This window comes from Erythrolamprus reginae, chromosome 5, assembly GCF_031021105.1.
Source record: "Erythrolamprus reginae isolate rEryReg1 chromosome 5, rEryReg1.hap1, whole genome shotgun sequence".
NCBI lineage: Eukaryota > Metazoa > Chordata > Lepidosauria > Squamata > Dipsadidae > Erythrolamprus > Erythrolamprus reginae.
The window spans coordinates 35,890,835-35,903,915 of NC_091954.1; the positions used below are offsets into that span (position 1 = coordinate 35,890,835).

General features: G+C 43.6%; 1 protein-coding gene across 2 annotated transcripts in view; it reads left to right on the plus strand.

Annotated features, from left to right (window-relative positions):
- Nucleotides 1-5,003: 5,003 nt before the first annotated feature.
- TBC1D12 (TBC1 domain family member 12) overlaps nt 5,004-13,081 on the plus strand; it is a 79,065-nt gene continuing 70,987 nt past the window's right edge. For both annotated transcript variants that reach the window (XM_070752362.1, XM_070752363.1), the window contains exon 1: nt 5,004-6,015. In XM_070752362.1, the coding sequence (XP_070608463.1) occupies nt 5,042-6,015 (974 nt within the window). In that variant the 5' untranslated portion in view covers nt 5,004-5,041. The remainder of the gene's footprint in view (nt 6,016-13,081) is intronic.

Below are 13,081 nucleotides of genomic sequence, written 5' to 3' on the forward strand. Positions count from 1 at the left end.
CATAGGAAGGGTACATTTAACAGTCTTAAACATAATAGGTACATTCACTTGGCCTAGAACAGGTATTATTCCCCCTTGAAAATCTCTAATTACCAATGAGGTTTGTAAAAGGTCAGACTTTGAGAGGCTAGGCATGTACATTATAAGCTTTTCCCATGGCATAATGGTGTATTTAGACCCTGTATCAAGTTCCATAGAGCAGTGTTTTTCAACCGGTGTGCCGCGGCACACTGGTGTGCCGCGAGACATGATCAGGTGTGCCGCGACGCTCAGCTTCTGAGACCGGAAGCTGAGCTTTATTCTCCGTGCCCAGCTGGAGCTTCCCTGGCAGGGGCAGCAACAAATCTCCTTTGGGGTCCGGCGGGAGGGCACTGGCAGCGAACGGGAGGCTGCCAGCTGCAGCGGCCCCGGGCAGTCGCCGGGGAATGGCGGCGGCAAGCAAGAACTCCAGGGCGGGGGCAACGGCAGCACCCTGCCCAGCTGGAGCTTTCCTGGCGGGGGTGGCAACAATTGTCCTTTGGGGCCCGGCGGGAGGGCCCCAAATTTGTTCAATTTGTGCCAGCGCACCCCAAAATACCCCCCCCATGCACCCTTTTCCAGGGGCACGCAGAGAGCCGCGGCCACCCGCCCGCCTGCCCGATTTCCCTCCACGCGGCTGGGGACGTGGATCCACCGCCCTCGCCAGCCCAATCTCCCTCCACCCGGCTGGGGAGGTGGATTCGCCGCCCCCGCCAGCCCGATTTCCCTCCGGTGGCTGGGGACGCGGATCCACCATCCTCGCCAGCCCGATCTCCCTCTACCCGGCTGGGGAGGTGGATTCGCCACCCCCGCCAGCCCGGTTTCCCTCCGCGCGGCTGGGGACGCAGATCTACCGCCCTCGCCAGCCTGATCTCCCTCCGTGGGGGGGGAGGGGCGCGACAAACCGACGACCGGGGGCTGTCCGTCCGTGTTGGGTGGTGCAGGGCAGGCACAGGCAGCCCCAGGGGAGAACAAGGGAGGGAGAAAAAGGAAAGAGAGAGAAAGGGAGGGAGAGAAAATTGAATGAAGGAGGGAGAGAAAGAAAGAGTAAGAGGTAGAAAGGATAGAGAAAAAGGAAGAGAAAGGGAGGGGGAGAAATGAAAGAGGGAGGGAGGGAGGAGAGAAAGAAGATATGAAGGAGGGAGAAAAAGAAAGAGAGATAGAAAGGAAAGAGGGAGAGAAAGGAATGAGAGAGAAAGGGAGAGAGAGAGAGAAAGAGAGATAGCAAATGAGAGAGAGAAAGAGAGATAGCAAGAGAGAGAGAGAGAGATAGCAAGAGAGAGAGAGATACAAGAGAGAGAGAAAGATAGCAAGAGAGAGAGAGCAAGGGGGAAGGAGGGAGAAAGAAACACATAGAGGGAGGGAAGGAAGGAAGAGAGAAAGAAAGAGGGATGGAGAGAGAAAGGAAGGAAGAGAGAGAAAGAGGGAGGGAGAGAGAAATAGAGCGAAAGGGAGGAAGAGATTTTTTTGTCCAAACTTTTTTAGCCCCCCCCCCCTCAATGTTCCCCAGGATTTTGAAAATATGAAAAATGTGCCGCGGCTCCAAAAAGGTTGGGAAACACTGCCATAGAGCATGGCTTGTTGTTTAGGAGCAGTGAGATTACAATCTTGCCCCCATTTTTTGTTGCCGTGCTATTTACGGAAAATTGATTGTTACCTCTTGAGTAGTCGCGGTTAGCGGTTGAGTAGTTCTTGCGGCCGGAAAACCGAGGAAACCGGTTTTCGCGCGGTTGAGGTGTTTGGGTCTGGAACCGAGGAGGACGAGGAGTGGAGAAAGATTCCTCAGGCAAGGGTGCTCTGCAGGCTTTGGCGATATGGCCGCGTCGGTTGCAGCGGCGGCAAATGGCGTTCTGGAAGGGGCAGCGTTGGCGCGGATGGTTTCCTCGGCAGCCGGAGCAGGGGGCGACGGGGCGAGGGTTGTCTCGGCTGGTCCTGTTGCAGCAGGAAACAGTTGTCCTCGTTGAGGGCTGGTGGGCTGAGGTCGTCTGGGGCCTCTGCGCGGGAAAATGTGGAGTCGATCTTGGCGATGACTTCCCGCTTGTCGTGCTCCTTCAGCTTCTTGGCAGCAGTGTCGGCGACCTCTGCGGTTTGTGCCAGCTTGATTACTGCCTGGAGAGACGGCTCGTCTTCAGTGAGGAGCTTGTTTCGGACCATGGCATTTCTCATGCCGAAGATTAGGGCATCAGTGAGGCGAGCTTCCGGGCTATCAAACTTACATTTTGAAAGCACCGTTCGAAGACGTGTAACGAACTGATTAATGGATTCGGATTCGAGCTGGGCCATTCTTGAAAACTGGTGCCGGAAAACGACGGCTGGTTTCGTAGGCTTGAAATGGCTCGCGAGCTTGGTTTGCAGGACGTCCCAAGCGACGGATTTGGCTGGAAGCGGATCGGTGAGAGTCTGGGCGAGATCGAATATTTCTGGGCCGCAGTAATTCAGGAAGATTGCCCGCTTCCGTTCGGCGTCGGCGTCCCTTATTCCGGCAGCTTTGAGGAAGATCTCGAACTTGGCCATGTAGGCGTCCCAGGAGGATTTCTCCGGATCGAAGAACTCAGGAGCCCGGCCGATTTGAAGGTTGTTCATTTTGCACGCGTGGTTCTTCCGTCCGTCGTCGCCAGTGAAAAGTCCAGAGACAAAGACTTAAGTAAAGACGGTTCCTTTATTCAGCTCTTAAAAGGGAAGTGACAATCAGCGGGAACACGTCTGGCTTAACCTGGAGAATAGCCGCTCTTTTATACATTTGCGGCTCCCGCCAAAAGAGAGCAGCCAGCATCTGAGCCAATCAGGCACGACTTCCTGTTTCAGCTCAGACAGCGTTTCTCATGGAACCAACTATTTACATAGGATTCAACAAAAGTGAAGATCGTTAGTTTACCTTGACCTTACATTATATTTCTTTGTTTGGCATCATAACCATGCCTGGGGATGGGGGTCAGGGGAAGCTGAAGGGAAATCAAGATACAGGACCTCTTTCCCCTGGAAAGACTTACCATCTTGGCTATGGAAAATGGTTAACCTAAAGCAAAGTTTCACAGCAGTATCAAGTATACAGTGAGAATCACAGTGCTGCAGAGCTGATCCTGAAACAAGTACTAAGTTATCTGTACTTGATCTTCAAGGCAATATTCTGTTCTACTTTGGCATTGCACATGTGTTGTCTGTTTGACTTCTGATACACAAAAACAGATCAAATTCAGCCAGAGGCCATACTATTTGTTCAGTATTGGTGTAACTCTTTAAAAGGTTGCTGAACAAATGGTTGTTAATGGCCTGCCACCATTTAGTTATATATGTGTGTTGTTGCTGGGGTGGTGGTGTATTATTTTATTATTTTAAAATTCTTTTTATTTCTTTTATATGGTGCATTTTTATCCTTGTGTTTTTTTAATCCTTGCAAATAGAAAACTGGAATATCAGGGGAAAGGTTAATCAGTTTTTCCACCTCCAGTGATATTTTAAAACAATATTTAGCATGCTGTGTTGTTTAATGTGAGAAATACTGAAATGCCATTTGCCCATGAGGTTGGTTTGCAGTCTGAAGTACTATATCCAGGTAAGTGCCATATTAGGACTTACCTGGATATAGGCAAAGTCTAAGTTCTTTTTATTTGTTGGACGAAATGTGAGTATCAATGGACTAGAGACATATATCACATTAAATTTAAATTATATCTAAGCCTAGTTTGTATATTGGCTGGTGGGCTTTTCAAATCGTAAGTGAAAAAAGGCCAAGGAATACTGTGCATCTGTGGCTCAAAATCAAATCATGTTTTGCCAGGCGGCAGGAACCATGTTCTTATATGCAACCTTTCAATTGAAACCAACTTAAAGAGTTTTATGTATTTCTAGTCACAAGATAACTGCATGTTTAATGAAGTTTAATCTGACCAGTGCACACAGAAACTCAAGTTGAAAATACTTCGGACAGTGTTCAATGTTTTCAAACTTGACAACTACAGAATTATTTTTTTTGTCAATTACATATTGGTAATATACATATATAACATAGTTTATATACATAAGATGGGTACTGAGAGTGATGGTGTGCCAAATTTATTTACTGCCACAATGTGGGCATGGCTTATTTTGTGGGTGTGGCTTGAGGGTCATGTGATCGGGTAGGAATGGCTTGCCAGCCATGTGACCAGGTGGAAGTGGCTGGACAATCATGTGACTGAGGAGGTGCTGGCTTAAAGGTCATGTGACTGGGTGGGAGTGGCTTACCGGCCAACATAAGTTTTCAAATAGATGTTTGGACTCTTTTTCAGTTGATTAAGTCACATTATTTGAATAGTCACAAAAAGGACAAATGATAGACAGCATGATTTGTTGAGAAGCACAGTCACATTTTAAGGTTTTGTACTGAACCCAACAAGGTTCAGTATGATAACAGATTAGGCAAGTAGCTCAATTTTCTCTAATTGCTATAAAAGTTTAGTTCTAGATAAGGTTTAAAATGATTAGCGTTTATGGGTTAAAAACTTACTATTTAATTATTCCCTATTTTAAAAGTAATTAAGGATCATATTAAGGTACTATAGAAGGAAGGAGAATTTAAAAAACTAGTAAGTATTCAATAAATAGTAACTTACTACCCCCACTGAGTCCCCCCCCCCGGGGGGCAGCAGCCCATCACTGGGCACTGATAAGAGGGAACATTAGGACAGGGACGGTAGGCACGCTGGTGCGCTTATGCACGCTTCTTGACTTCAAAACTCCCCCAAACCACAGTTCAGCATGTGAAGGTTGGGAAAGAGACAAAAAGAGGTGATGTCGCAAACAACAGCAACCCCCACCCCCCCTTTTTCAAAACAAGAAAAAGCGGCGCGTTTTTCCACCCGCCGTAGACCTCTGTTTCGTCGGCGGCGCTTTTAGAGACTATACGATCAAGCCGAAAGGCTTCTGTCCATCTTCCTCGGGGCGGCCCCCGAGACCGCAACCGGATGTTTACAAGCTGCATTTCCGCCCCGACGAAATCGTCTCTATGATCGGCCACCCCCGGGGAAATCGCTGAGGGGGCCGGATGCGCCTGCGCGAGCCGGGCCCCTTTAGGCCGCTCCCGCCGCCACGACCATCCCCTGAACTGTATGCGTTGAGCGGAGGAGACGCGCGGGCTCGGCGGCGGCGGCGGCAGCAGAAGCAGCAGCCGCCCCTCCCTCTGCCCTCCGGTGGGCCCCGCTGTGCCGCCGTGAGGGGTCGGTTCTCCTCCCCGCTTCCTCTCGCTCTCGGCCGGGCCGCTGGCTCCCCTGGAGTCCCGCGACGGCAAATGGTGGGGCCGGAGGATGCCGGAGCTCAGGGCGGCGCAGCTTTGCTTGCCTCGGGCCGGGACAAGGAGGCGGAGGAGGCGGCGGCGGCGGAGGAGGCGGCGGACGGCGGGGAGGACGCGGAAGCGGACGGCGAGCGGGATGGGAGCCGAGAGGACCGGCTGCATAGCTACCTGGCCGGCAAGAGGCCGCCCAACGGGGACGCCTGTGGTGGAGGGAGGATGACCAACGGGGACGCCGGCTTTCTGCTCCTCTCGCCGCCGGTCTCCGAGGCGGCCCCGGCCCCGCAGCGCGCCGAGGAGAAGAAGAAGAAGCAGCCGCAGCAGCTCCACAACGGCGGCTGCGCCTTGTTCCTGAGCGGCGTGGCCGAAGGGGCTGAGCCGTCTACCCTGGCTTCGGCCCCGTCGCCTTCGCCCGTCTCCTCCGCCTCGGCCTCCTCCTCCTCTTCCTCCGCCTCCTCCAGCTCCTCGGGGACCCCCGAAGAGCCGGAGGGCAGCCTGTCTTCCCCGGCCAGGGCTCTCCCTTGCCTGCCCGCCTTGGCCTTCATGGACATCAGCCTCAACTCCCGAAACACCTTCGAGGTGAACCGTCGCCGCAGTGCCCCGGAGCACTTGCCGCCCCCGGAGCCTCCCGACGACCCTTCCGCGGCGGCCGGGATCGGCTCGGAGCAAGGGGATCGGGCCAAACGGTTGAGTGGGATCGCCGGGTCCAGTTTGGCGGAATTTTTCACGAGGTAAAAGAAACTATTAAAAAAATGTAAAAAATGACTCATCGGGCCCCTCCCTTGCGCGGGCAGAGAAGGAAAAGAGGTACGGGGCGCGCGGGTTGCCGCAGACCCGAGTTGTGCAATTCCGGGTTCGCCACCAAGAAAGGCGAATGCGGGAGAGAGAGAGATTGGTTATAGATTAGATAGATTGATTAGATAAATAGATAGATAGATAGATAGATAGATAGATAGATAGATAGATAGATAGATAGATAGATAGATAGATAGATAGGAAAGAAAGATTGTTTAGATAGTTGATAAATTAGATAGATTGATTATATAGATTAGAGAGGAGGATAAGATTAGATAGATAGGTGTACAGAGATAGATAGATGGAAGACAGACAGACTTGATTGATTGGATTTATATGCCGCCCCTCTCCGAGGACTCTTGATATATATACATGTCCTGGGAGGATGGTGCAGGATCCTGATCTGGGAGATGGGCTGCAGAGAAAACCAATTCCCTGATCCACCCTCCCCTGGTGGAGTCAAGATTGGATCCTGCGAGATTCTGGGCTTTTCTCCATCAATCCTCAAAGTAGCATCGATCTTCCCAAGCCGCCCCATTCTTGCTGGCCTTCCATCCCACTGGTTAGATAGGCTATGCAGTGGAAGGAGTTGAGTTGTCTTTTAACTTCACTTCCAAGCCTTGGCTTTCCAAGCCGAATAAGGCTCTGAATTCTGGATACTTGCGAGGTTGCTTATTTGCACTTCCCACCACTTCCCTGCGCCCCCAAGCAGGTATTGTTTTTTGGGGTCTCCTGACCTATTGCAAAGGCTACAGATCTGGAATGAGGGGTCTTATGTTAAGTTGCTAAGGTTAGGCTAAGAAATTCCTTGTGAAAGGAAGAAGAAAAATCTTACCAGGTAATGTTTATGGATGTCTAAAAGCATGGTCCCATCATCACTATTGCTTCACTATTCATTACTATAATAGTAACTAAGTTACTATGGTAAGCCCGCCCAGAGTCCACTGGAGTTGGGTGGCATATAAATTTTACTAAATAAATAATTTTTTACTAAATAAATTACTGATGAACCAGTTCTGAAGGCAAAGAAAATTAACATGTAGAGGATGTGTGGGTAACCTTCAGAGAGGTGTCCTTAACTTTTATTGAGTGTGTCATTCACTTAAAGCACGCTCAACTCTTAATGCATTCATTGCAACGTTTAATGCTTAACATAGGGTGCATTTTAAAAATACTTTAACTCTGTTCCATTCAAAGATATTTCTACCTGTAAATGAGGTGCAATCGTAGTTTATGCTTTGGATGGCATTTTTCTGTTTCTGCACCAAATGCCATATTGATGGAGTATGGGATTAATGTTCTGCATTGGATGTCTTGTTACAATAGCTGCTTCTTGCATTGCTATACACTTGCTTACGTTCGAAAGCAAAAGGTGCTTTTATTGACCTCTACATTTCCTTAGAAGCCTATACCAGGAAATATTGGAAGACCTTTTAGTCAGAAGCATCTACTATTTCTTAGCGATACATTTTTTTTGAAGCAGGGAGCTGTTTTTTGTGACATGTGAAAGAACATACCTTGATAAATCATTAGCTTCTGGGGCCTCTCAAGTAGCTGCACAAGCACATTAGAATATCTGTTATAGTGAGTCTTACCATTTATAAACTAATGTTTCCTAATCATTTTCCTCTTGCATGTTTTGCTGTACCACAAAATATTATTTTGACATTCTTTACTACAAGTAATTAAAGGCTTTACATTGGTTAGGCTAATAGGTTTGTGTTGCAGTGTTACATTGTTCTTTAAGTATGCATGACATACTCCAAATTGAGCAGTTTTCAAGAATGAAACCTTACATCATTATATAGCTGTATTTTCAGTTTTATGAAGAACCAATGCATTCTTACTTGTTCTTAGTTTCAGTTATGCTGGAAGACTTAATGAGTACTGGAAATGGTGGAGTAAAAATTAGCCACTTCAAATTATTTTTCTAAAGGGATTTTATTCTATCACACATTGATACAGTATTCAGTGTTCTGGACATTGAAGCCATTTATGTTACGTTAAGTTAAGTTTCGTTTGTTATGCTAGCTGGGTAGCAAAACACGGAACAAATAAATTTAACAAATGTATAAATTTATGCTCCTAAGCTTATGGGAAAAAACCAGTAAAAATAGGTAGTTTTTGAGTCTCTACCTTGATGTTTACAATCTATAACCCATGAAGAGACTCGGCTTTTCATCCACACCTTCAGAGAGGGAGAGTAAAACTCTTCATTATGTTTGCCATTTGTTATCACTATGTTTTATTGATCTTATTGTAATGTAATTATGAACCACCAAGAGTTATTGAGACGAAGAGTCAAGTTAAATAAATTATTACTGTAAACTTATGATACAAAGGAAAAACAAGATGGAGCTTGTAAAAGAAAACAAGATCATGATAGCGTCAGTTCTTAATGTTACAGGGATTCGAATCTCACCTGTAATAAAGCTCACTGGAGAGGTTCTTAGTTCACTGGTGTGAAAGAATCAGAGAAGAAATTTAATTTTTTGAGGAATATAAATGGTGGCCCTGCTTTCCTTCCCTCCCTCTGACACAATACAGTGGAGTGGTTTCTGGATTATGGCAGTTATTTAGAGGAGGAACTTTAATGCTGAGTGGCCTTTTTATGCTAAAAGGTAGGATGGTAGAGTGTTTTTAAGTTTTTCCACTATGTTGTTGATATATGTTTTAGCATACCTAATAAATTTTAAATCATCTGTTTTTTCAACTTTTGCCTGGTGAAGGTGGGAAGAAAAGAGGAGAGAGGGAAATGTCGGTGTCAGATCCTTTTGAAGTAGCCTACTGATATTTTGCAAAATATCCTGCTGAAACATCTGTTGTAATTTACCATACTTGCCGGAATTGTGATTCTTGTATTGAGGAAGTATTTCATGTCTGGGTATTCATGAATAGCTGATTTGTTGCCAGTTGCTCCTTTAACAATTATCTAGAAACACTTCTCCATCTGAAATGCTCACTACTCATAATACGGTATATCTTAATGTAGAAAATGTTTCAATAGAGAAATATTAATCCTATTTACAGAAATGTGTCATTTACCTTGAGTGATATAAGTATTATAGCATTATACCAGTGCTTTTTTCTAACATCCATTTTATTCACCATTTCAAAATCATCTGGGTTTTTTCTAACTGCATTTCCTAAACATCAACAAATCATGATTAATAGAGGAATAAAATTATTTAATTATAAAATCTGCAAAAGTTGAATTCCTAAATTTTTAAGACTGCAATAATCACATGAATGCTGTTTGTATTCATTGAGCAGAACTCTTTCTTTCTGCATTCAAGTTTAGTTTCCAACCTTCTTTCTTGTTTACCCTACAGCAACTTTGTAAAGTAGATTAGGCTGAGAGAGAATGAATGGCCAGAATCACCCAAGGATGAAGATGGCATAGAGTAGACTATGGGTCATTTAACCATGGCATCATCCTGGCTTTGTGTTTTGTCTTGTGAAGTTCATGGTATGAAAGCAGAGACTAAAGCCTGAATCACTTAGTGTATCCCCTATGTTCATATGAAAAGTATTTTGGAATTGTACTTGATCATTGATCAAATATGAGTCAGTAGTATGACTTGGCTTTTAGAAAGGCAAAATGCAAATTTGAATAGCTTCAGTAGATGCATAATGTTTCGATTACATGAAATAAATAGTTCCATTTTCTTTTTCATTAATCAGAGACTGGACAAAACATGTCCAGTTTCAAATATGACATTTTTTAAAAAGTTCAGACAACTGGCATAGGTACGGATGATGAAAGCACTGGAAACTACAGTCTATAAAAGATAAATAAAAAATTTAGAGGTTTTGGGAAAAGGGAACTGTCAGCAAGCATTTTCCAAGTATCTGAACGTGGGGTCATAAGAGTGGAGACCCATTTTCTATTGCTTCAGGAAAAAGGATACAGGCTAACACAGATTTTGTCTGAATGTGAAGTTAGGCTTAACATTTGAGTGGTAGAAATGAATGTTCCAGGCAGCCAGATGTTCGATGCTTAAAGTTGGGTTCCTGCACTGTGAACATAGTTTGATTTAAGGATGTAAAGAATCCTTTCAAATTTTATGATTCTGTGATAATTGTCTCAATTCATCACTTTTTTGCTTTGACAAGCTGCAAGTAAAAAAGCAACAATGCCAGTGGTGTCTGGTGTAATACCGCCTGAGAGGAAAATTGGTTCTCTATCCCTTCTAGAGTCATTTAGGAAATTCAGAAGGTATGTCAAATTGCCCCCACAATATTGTTAAAAGGGCATGTAATCTATGGACCTTGCTGACAGTGCATCCCGAGGATCTAATCCGATCCCACTGTTCATTCTGAGAACTGATAAAATCGCATCTCGGCATATTTGCTTGGTTTATTGCTTATTTGACCCCTATGACAATCATTAAGTGTTGTGCCACATGATTCTTGACAAATGTATCTTTTTCTTTTATGTACGCTGAGAGCATGTGCACCAAGACAAATTCCTTGTGTGACCAATCACACTTGGCCAATAAAATTCTATTCTATTCTATTATCACTTTTCTTTCATAATACATTTTAAAGTTCTGCAAAATCTGAAGTCTTCCTGTGTTAGTTGTTACCTGTTGCTGTATCTGGTAGTAACATGAACTGTCAATTTTATATTGAACAGCAAATGCTTAATTTCTGCTAAAACTGCAGGCTAGAATTTCTTTTAAAGTTTGTATCTCTGAGCAGCCTTAATAAAGGGTTAGAATGTTAACCATTTCAGAGTAAGACATATGTCTGAAAATCGAACTTGTATTAAAGTACTTATAACACTCTGCTATATAAATACCCATTAGAAATAATGTATTTGAGGCAGCAGTGTCCAAAATGTGGAGTCCTACTTGCTCTCCGAGCTTGGTTGTTTGCATGCTGACATTTTGTTGCCGGACTAGATAACTCCTTCAGTGTAAGCTGCATATGAAATTTGGACAAAAATGATCCATGAGTAAAGGAAAACAAATAGTTGAATGCAATTTATATACATATCCAGACACACATTTCATACATTGTTATTCTTTTTATTACATGTTTTATGTGCAGTATTGTAAGCTATGCTGCTAAAACTGTAAAGCTAAAGTCATTTACCAAGGATAATTTATTTTTGAGTTAATGCAATGCAGTAATATAATTCAGTCCTTCAGATGTTTTATATGTACAGTACTTTCATAATTGGTACTATAAGAGAAAAGTGTTTTAGGAATTTCTTATCTAAAAATGAATAAAAAAGAAATTCTATAAAGACACACCTCTATTCTACTCTAAGTTTATACTGAGATAAGACTATAAGTAACCTGCTTAAAAAGTTGATAAACTTGAATGTTGCAGGACTGTAATGTGCTGTGGCATGTTTTATTCCAGCTGTGATGTTTCAGAAATTTAATATTTTAATAAACACAAATTGAAACTGGAACAAATCTAGCCAAAGAGTGAGTACCTGTTAGCTGTCATTTTAATTTAATTTCTCCTAGTAACTTAGCTGAAACTGAATGTTTCACTTTGATTGTAAACTTGTTTTTCTGGTTGTGATTTCATTCTCTCTCTTTTTTTTCATATTTATGTGGGCATTACTTAGGAGTGTACTGAATGACTTTCACATGTACTGGTATCAGTTTCACCTTTGTCTCAATCCACAGTGTTTACAAAAGTGCTGATAGATACTTAGGTTATGCATATTTAATTGAATACAGGTAGCGATTAATAATAATAATAATAATAATAATAATAATAATAATAATAATAATAATACATTATTAGATTTGTATGCCGCCCCCCTCCGAGGACTCGGAGCGGCTCCCAAAAGCAATAGTAATACAGTAGAATACAAATCAAATATAAAACTATATTAAAAAGCCATTACTGTATTATTAAACACTAGCAATTCTAAAACAGTCACACCAATCTCATATGCTTAAGTCAGAAAGGTGGGGGAGAAGTTAATCCCCCCATGTTTGGCGGCATAGATGGGTCTTCAACATCTTGCGGAAGGCAAGGAGGGTGGGGGAAATTCGAATCTCAGGGGGGAGTTGATTCCAGAGGGCTGGGGCCACCACAGAGAAGGCTCTTCCCCTGGGTCCTGCCAGACGACATTGTTTAGTCGACGGGACCGGAGAAGGCCAACTCTGTGGGACCTAATCGGCTGCTGGGATTCGTGCGGCAGAAGACGGTCCCGTAGGTATTCTGGTCTGACGTTCGAATTCTGGTCCATTGACTTAAAACCATTATTTAGTGATTGGTACAGTGGTACAAAAACAAATGACATATGACAATTTTTTACAAATATGATTGTTGCAGCATCCCTGTGGGCATATGATCAAAAGACAGAAGCTTGGCAACTGGCGTGTATTTATTTATTTATTTATTATTGTATTTATATGCCACTCATTCCAAAATGGACTGAGAGAGGCTATTTATGATGGTTGTAGTGTCCCAAGGACATAATCACCTTTTACAGCTTTCCAACAAGAGTCAACAGATTTTCTGGATATATAGGGGTGGACAAAAAAATGGAAACACTTGACTTTTTGGCATCATAATATTTGATCATGTTTAAATCAATCAAATCTTGACATATTTTAATGTTTTTTTTAAAAAAAAATCTGTTATTTGATATGTCTTTTTAAACTACCTTTTTTAAAACAGAAATTTAAGGAAATTGGTTATAACCTTCTAGAAATGGCAGACCTCTCAGACTTTCAAAGAGGCCAAATTGTTAGTGCTTGAATGGCAGGCACTAGTGTAACAGAAATTGCCCAAATGTTTGGTGTTTCAAGAGGTAATGTCTCAAAAGTAATGACTGCTTTTGAAAGAGAAGGGAAAACGTCCTCAGCCAAGCATGGGTCTGGTCGAAAGTCGAAGTTGTCTGAGAATTGTTAAAGAATGGCACGAGGAACATTCTAATGAAGTTCAGCATTTCATCTGGCCACCACAATCACCAGACCCCAACAAGAGACGTTTTCCCTTCTCTTTCAAAAGATGTCATTACTTTTG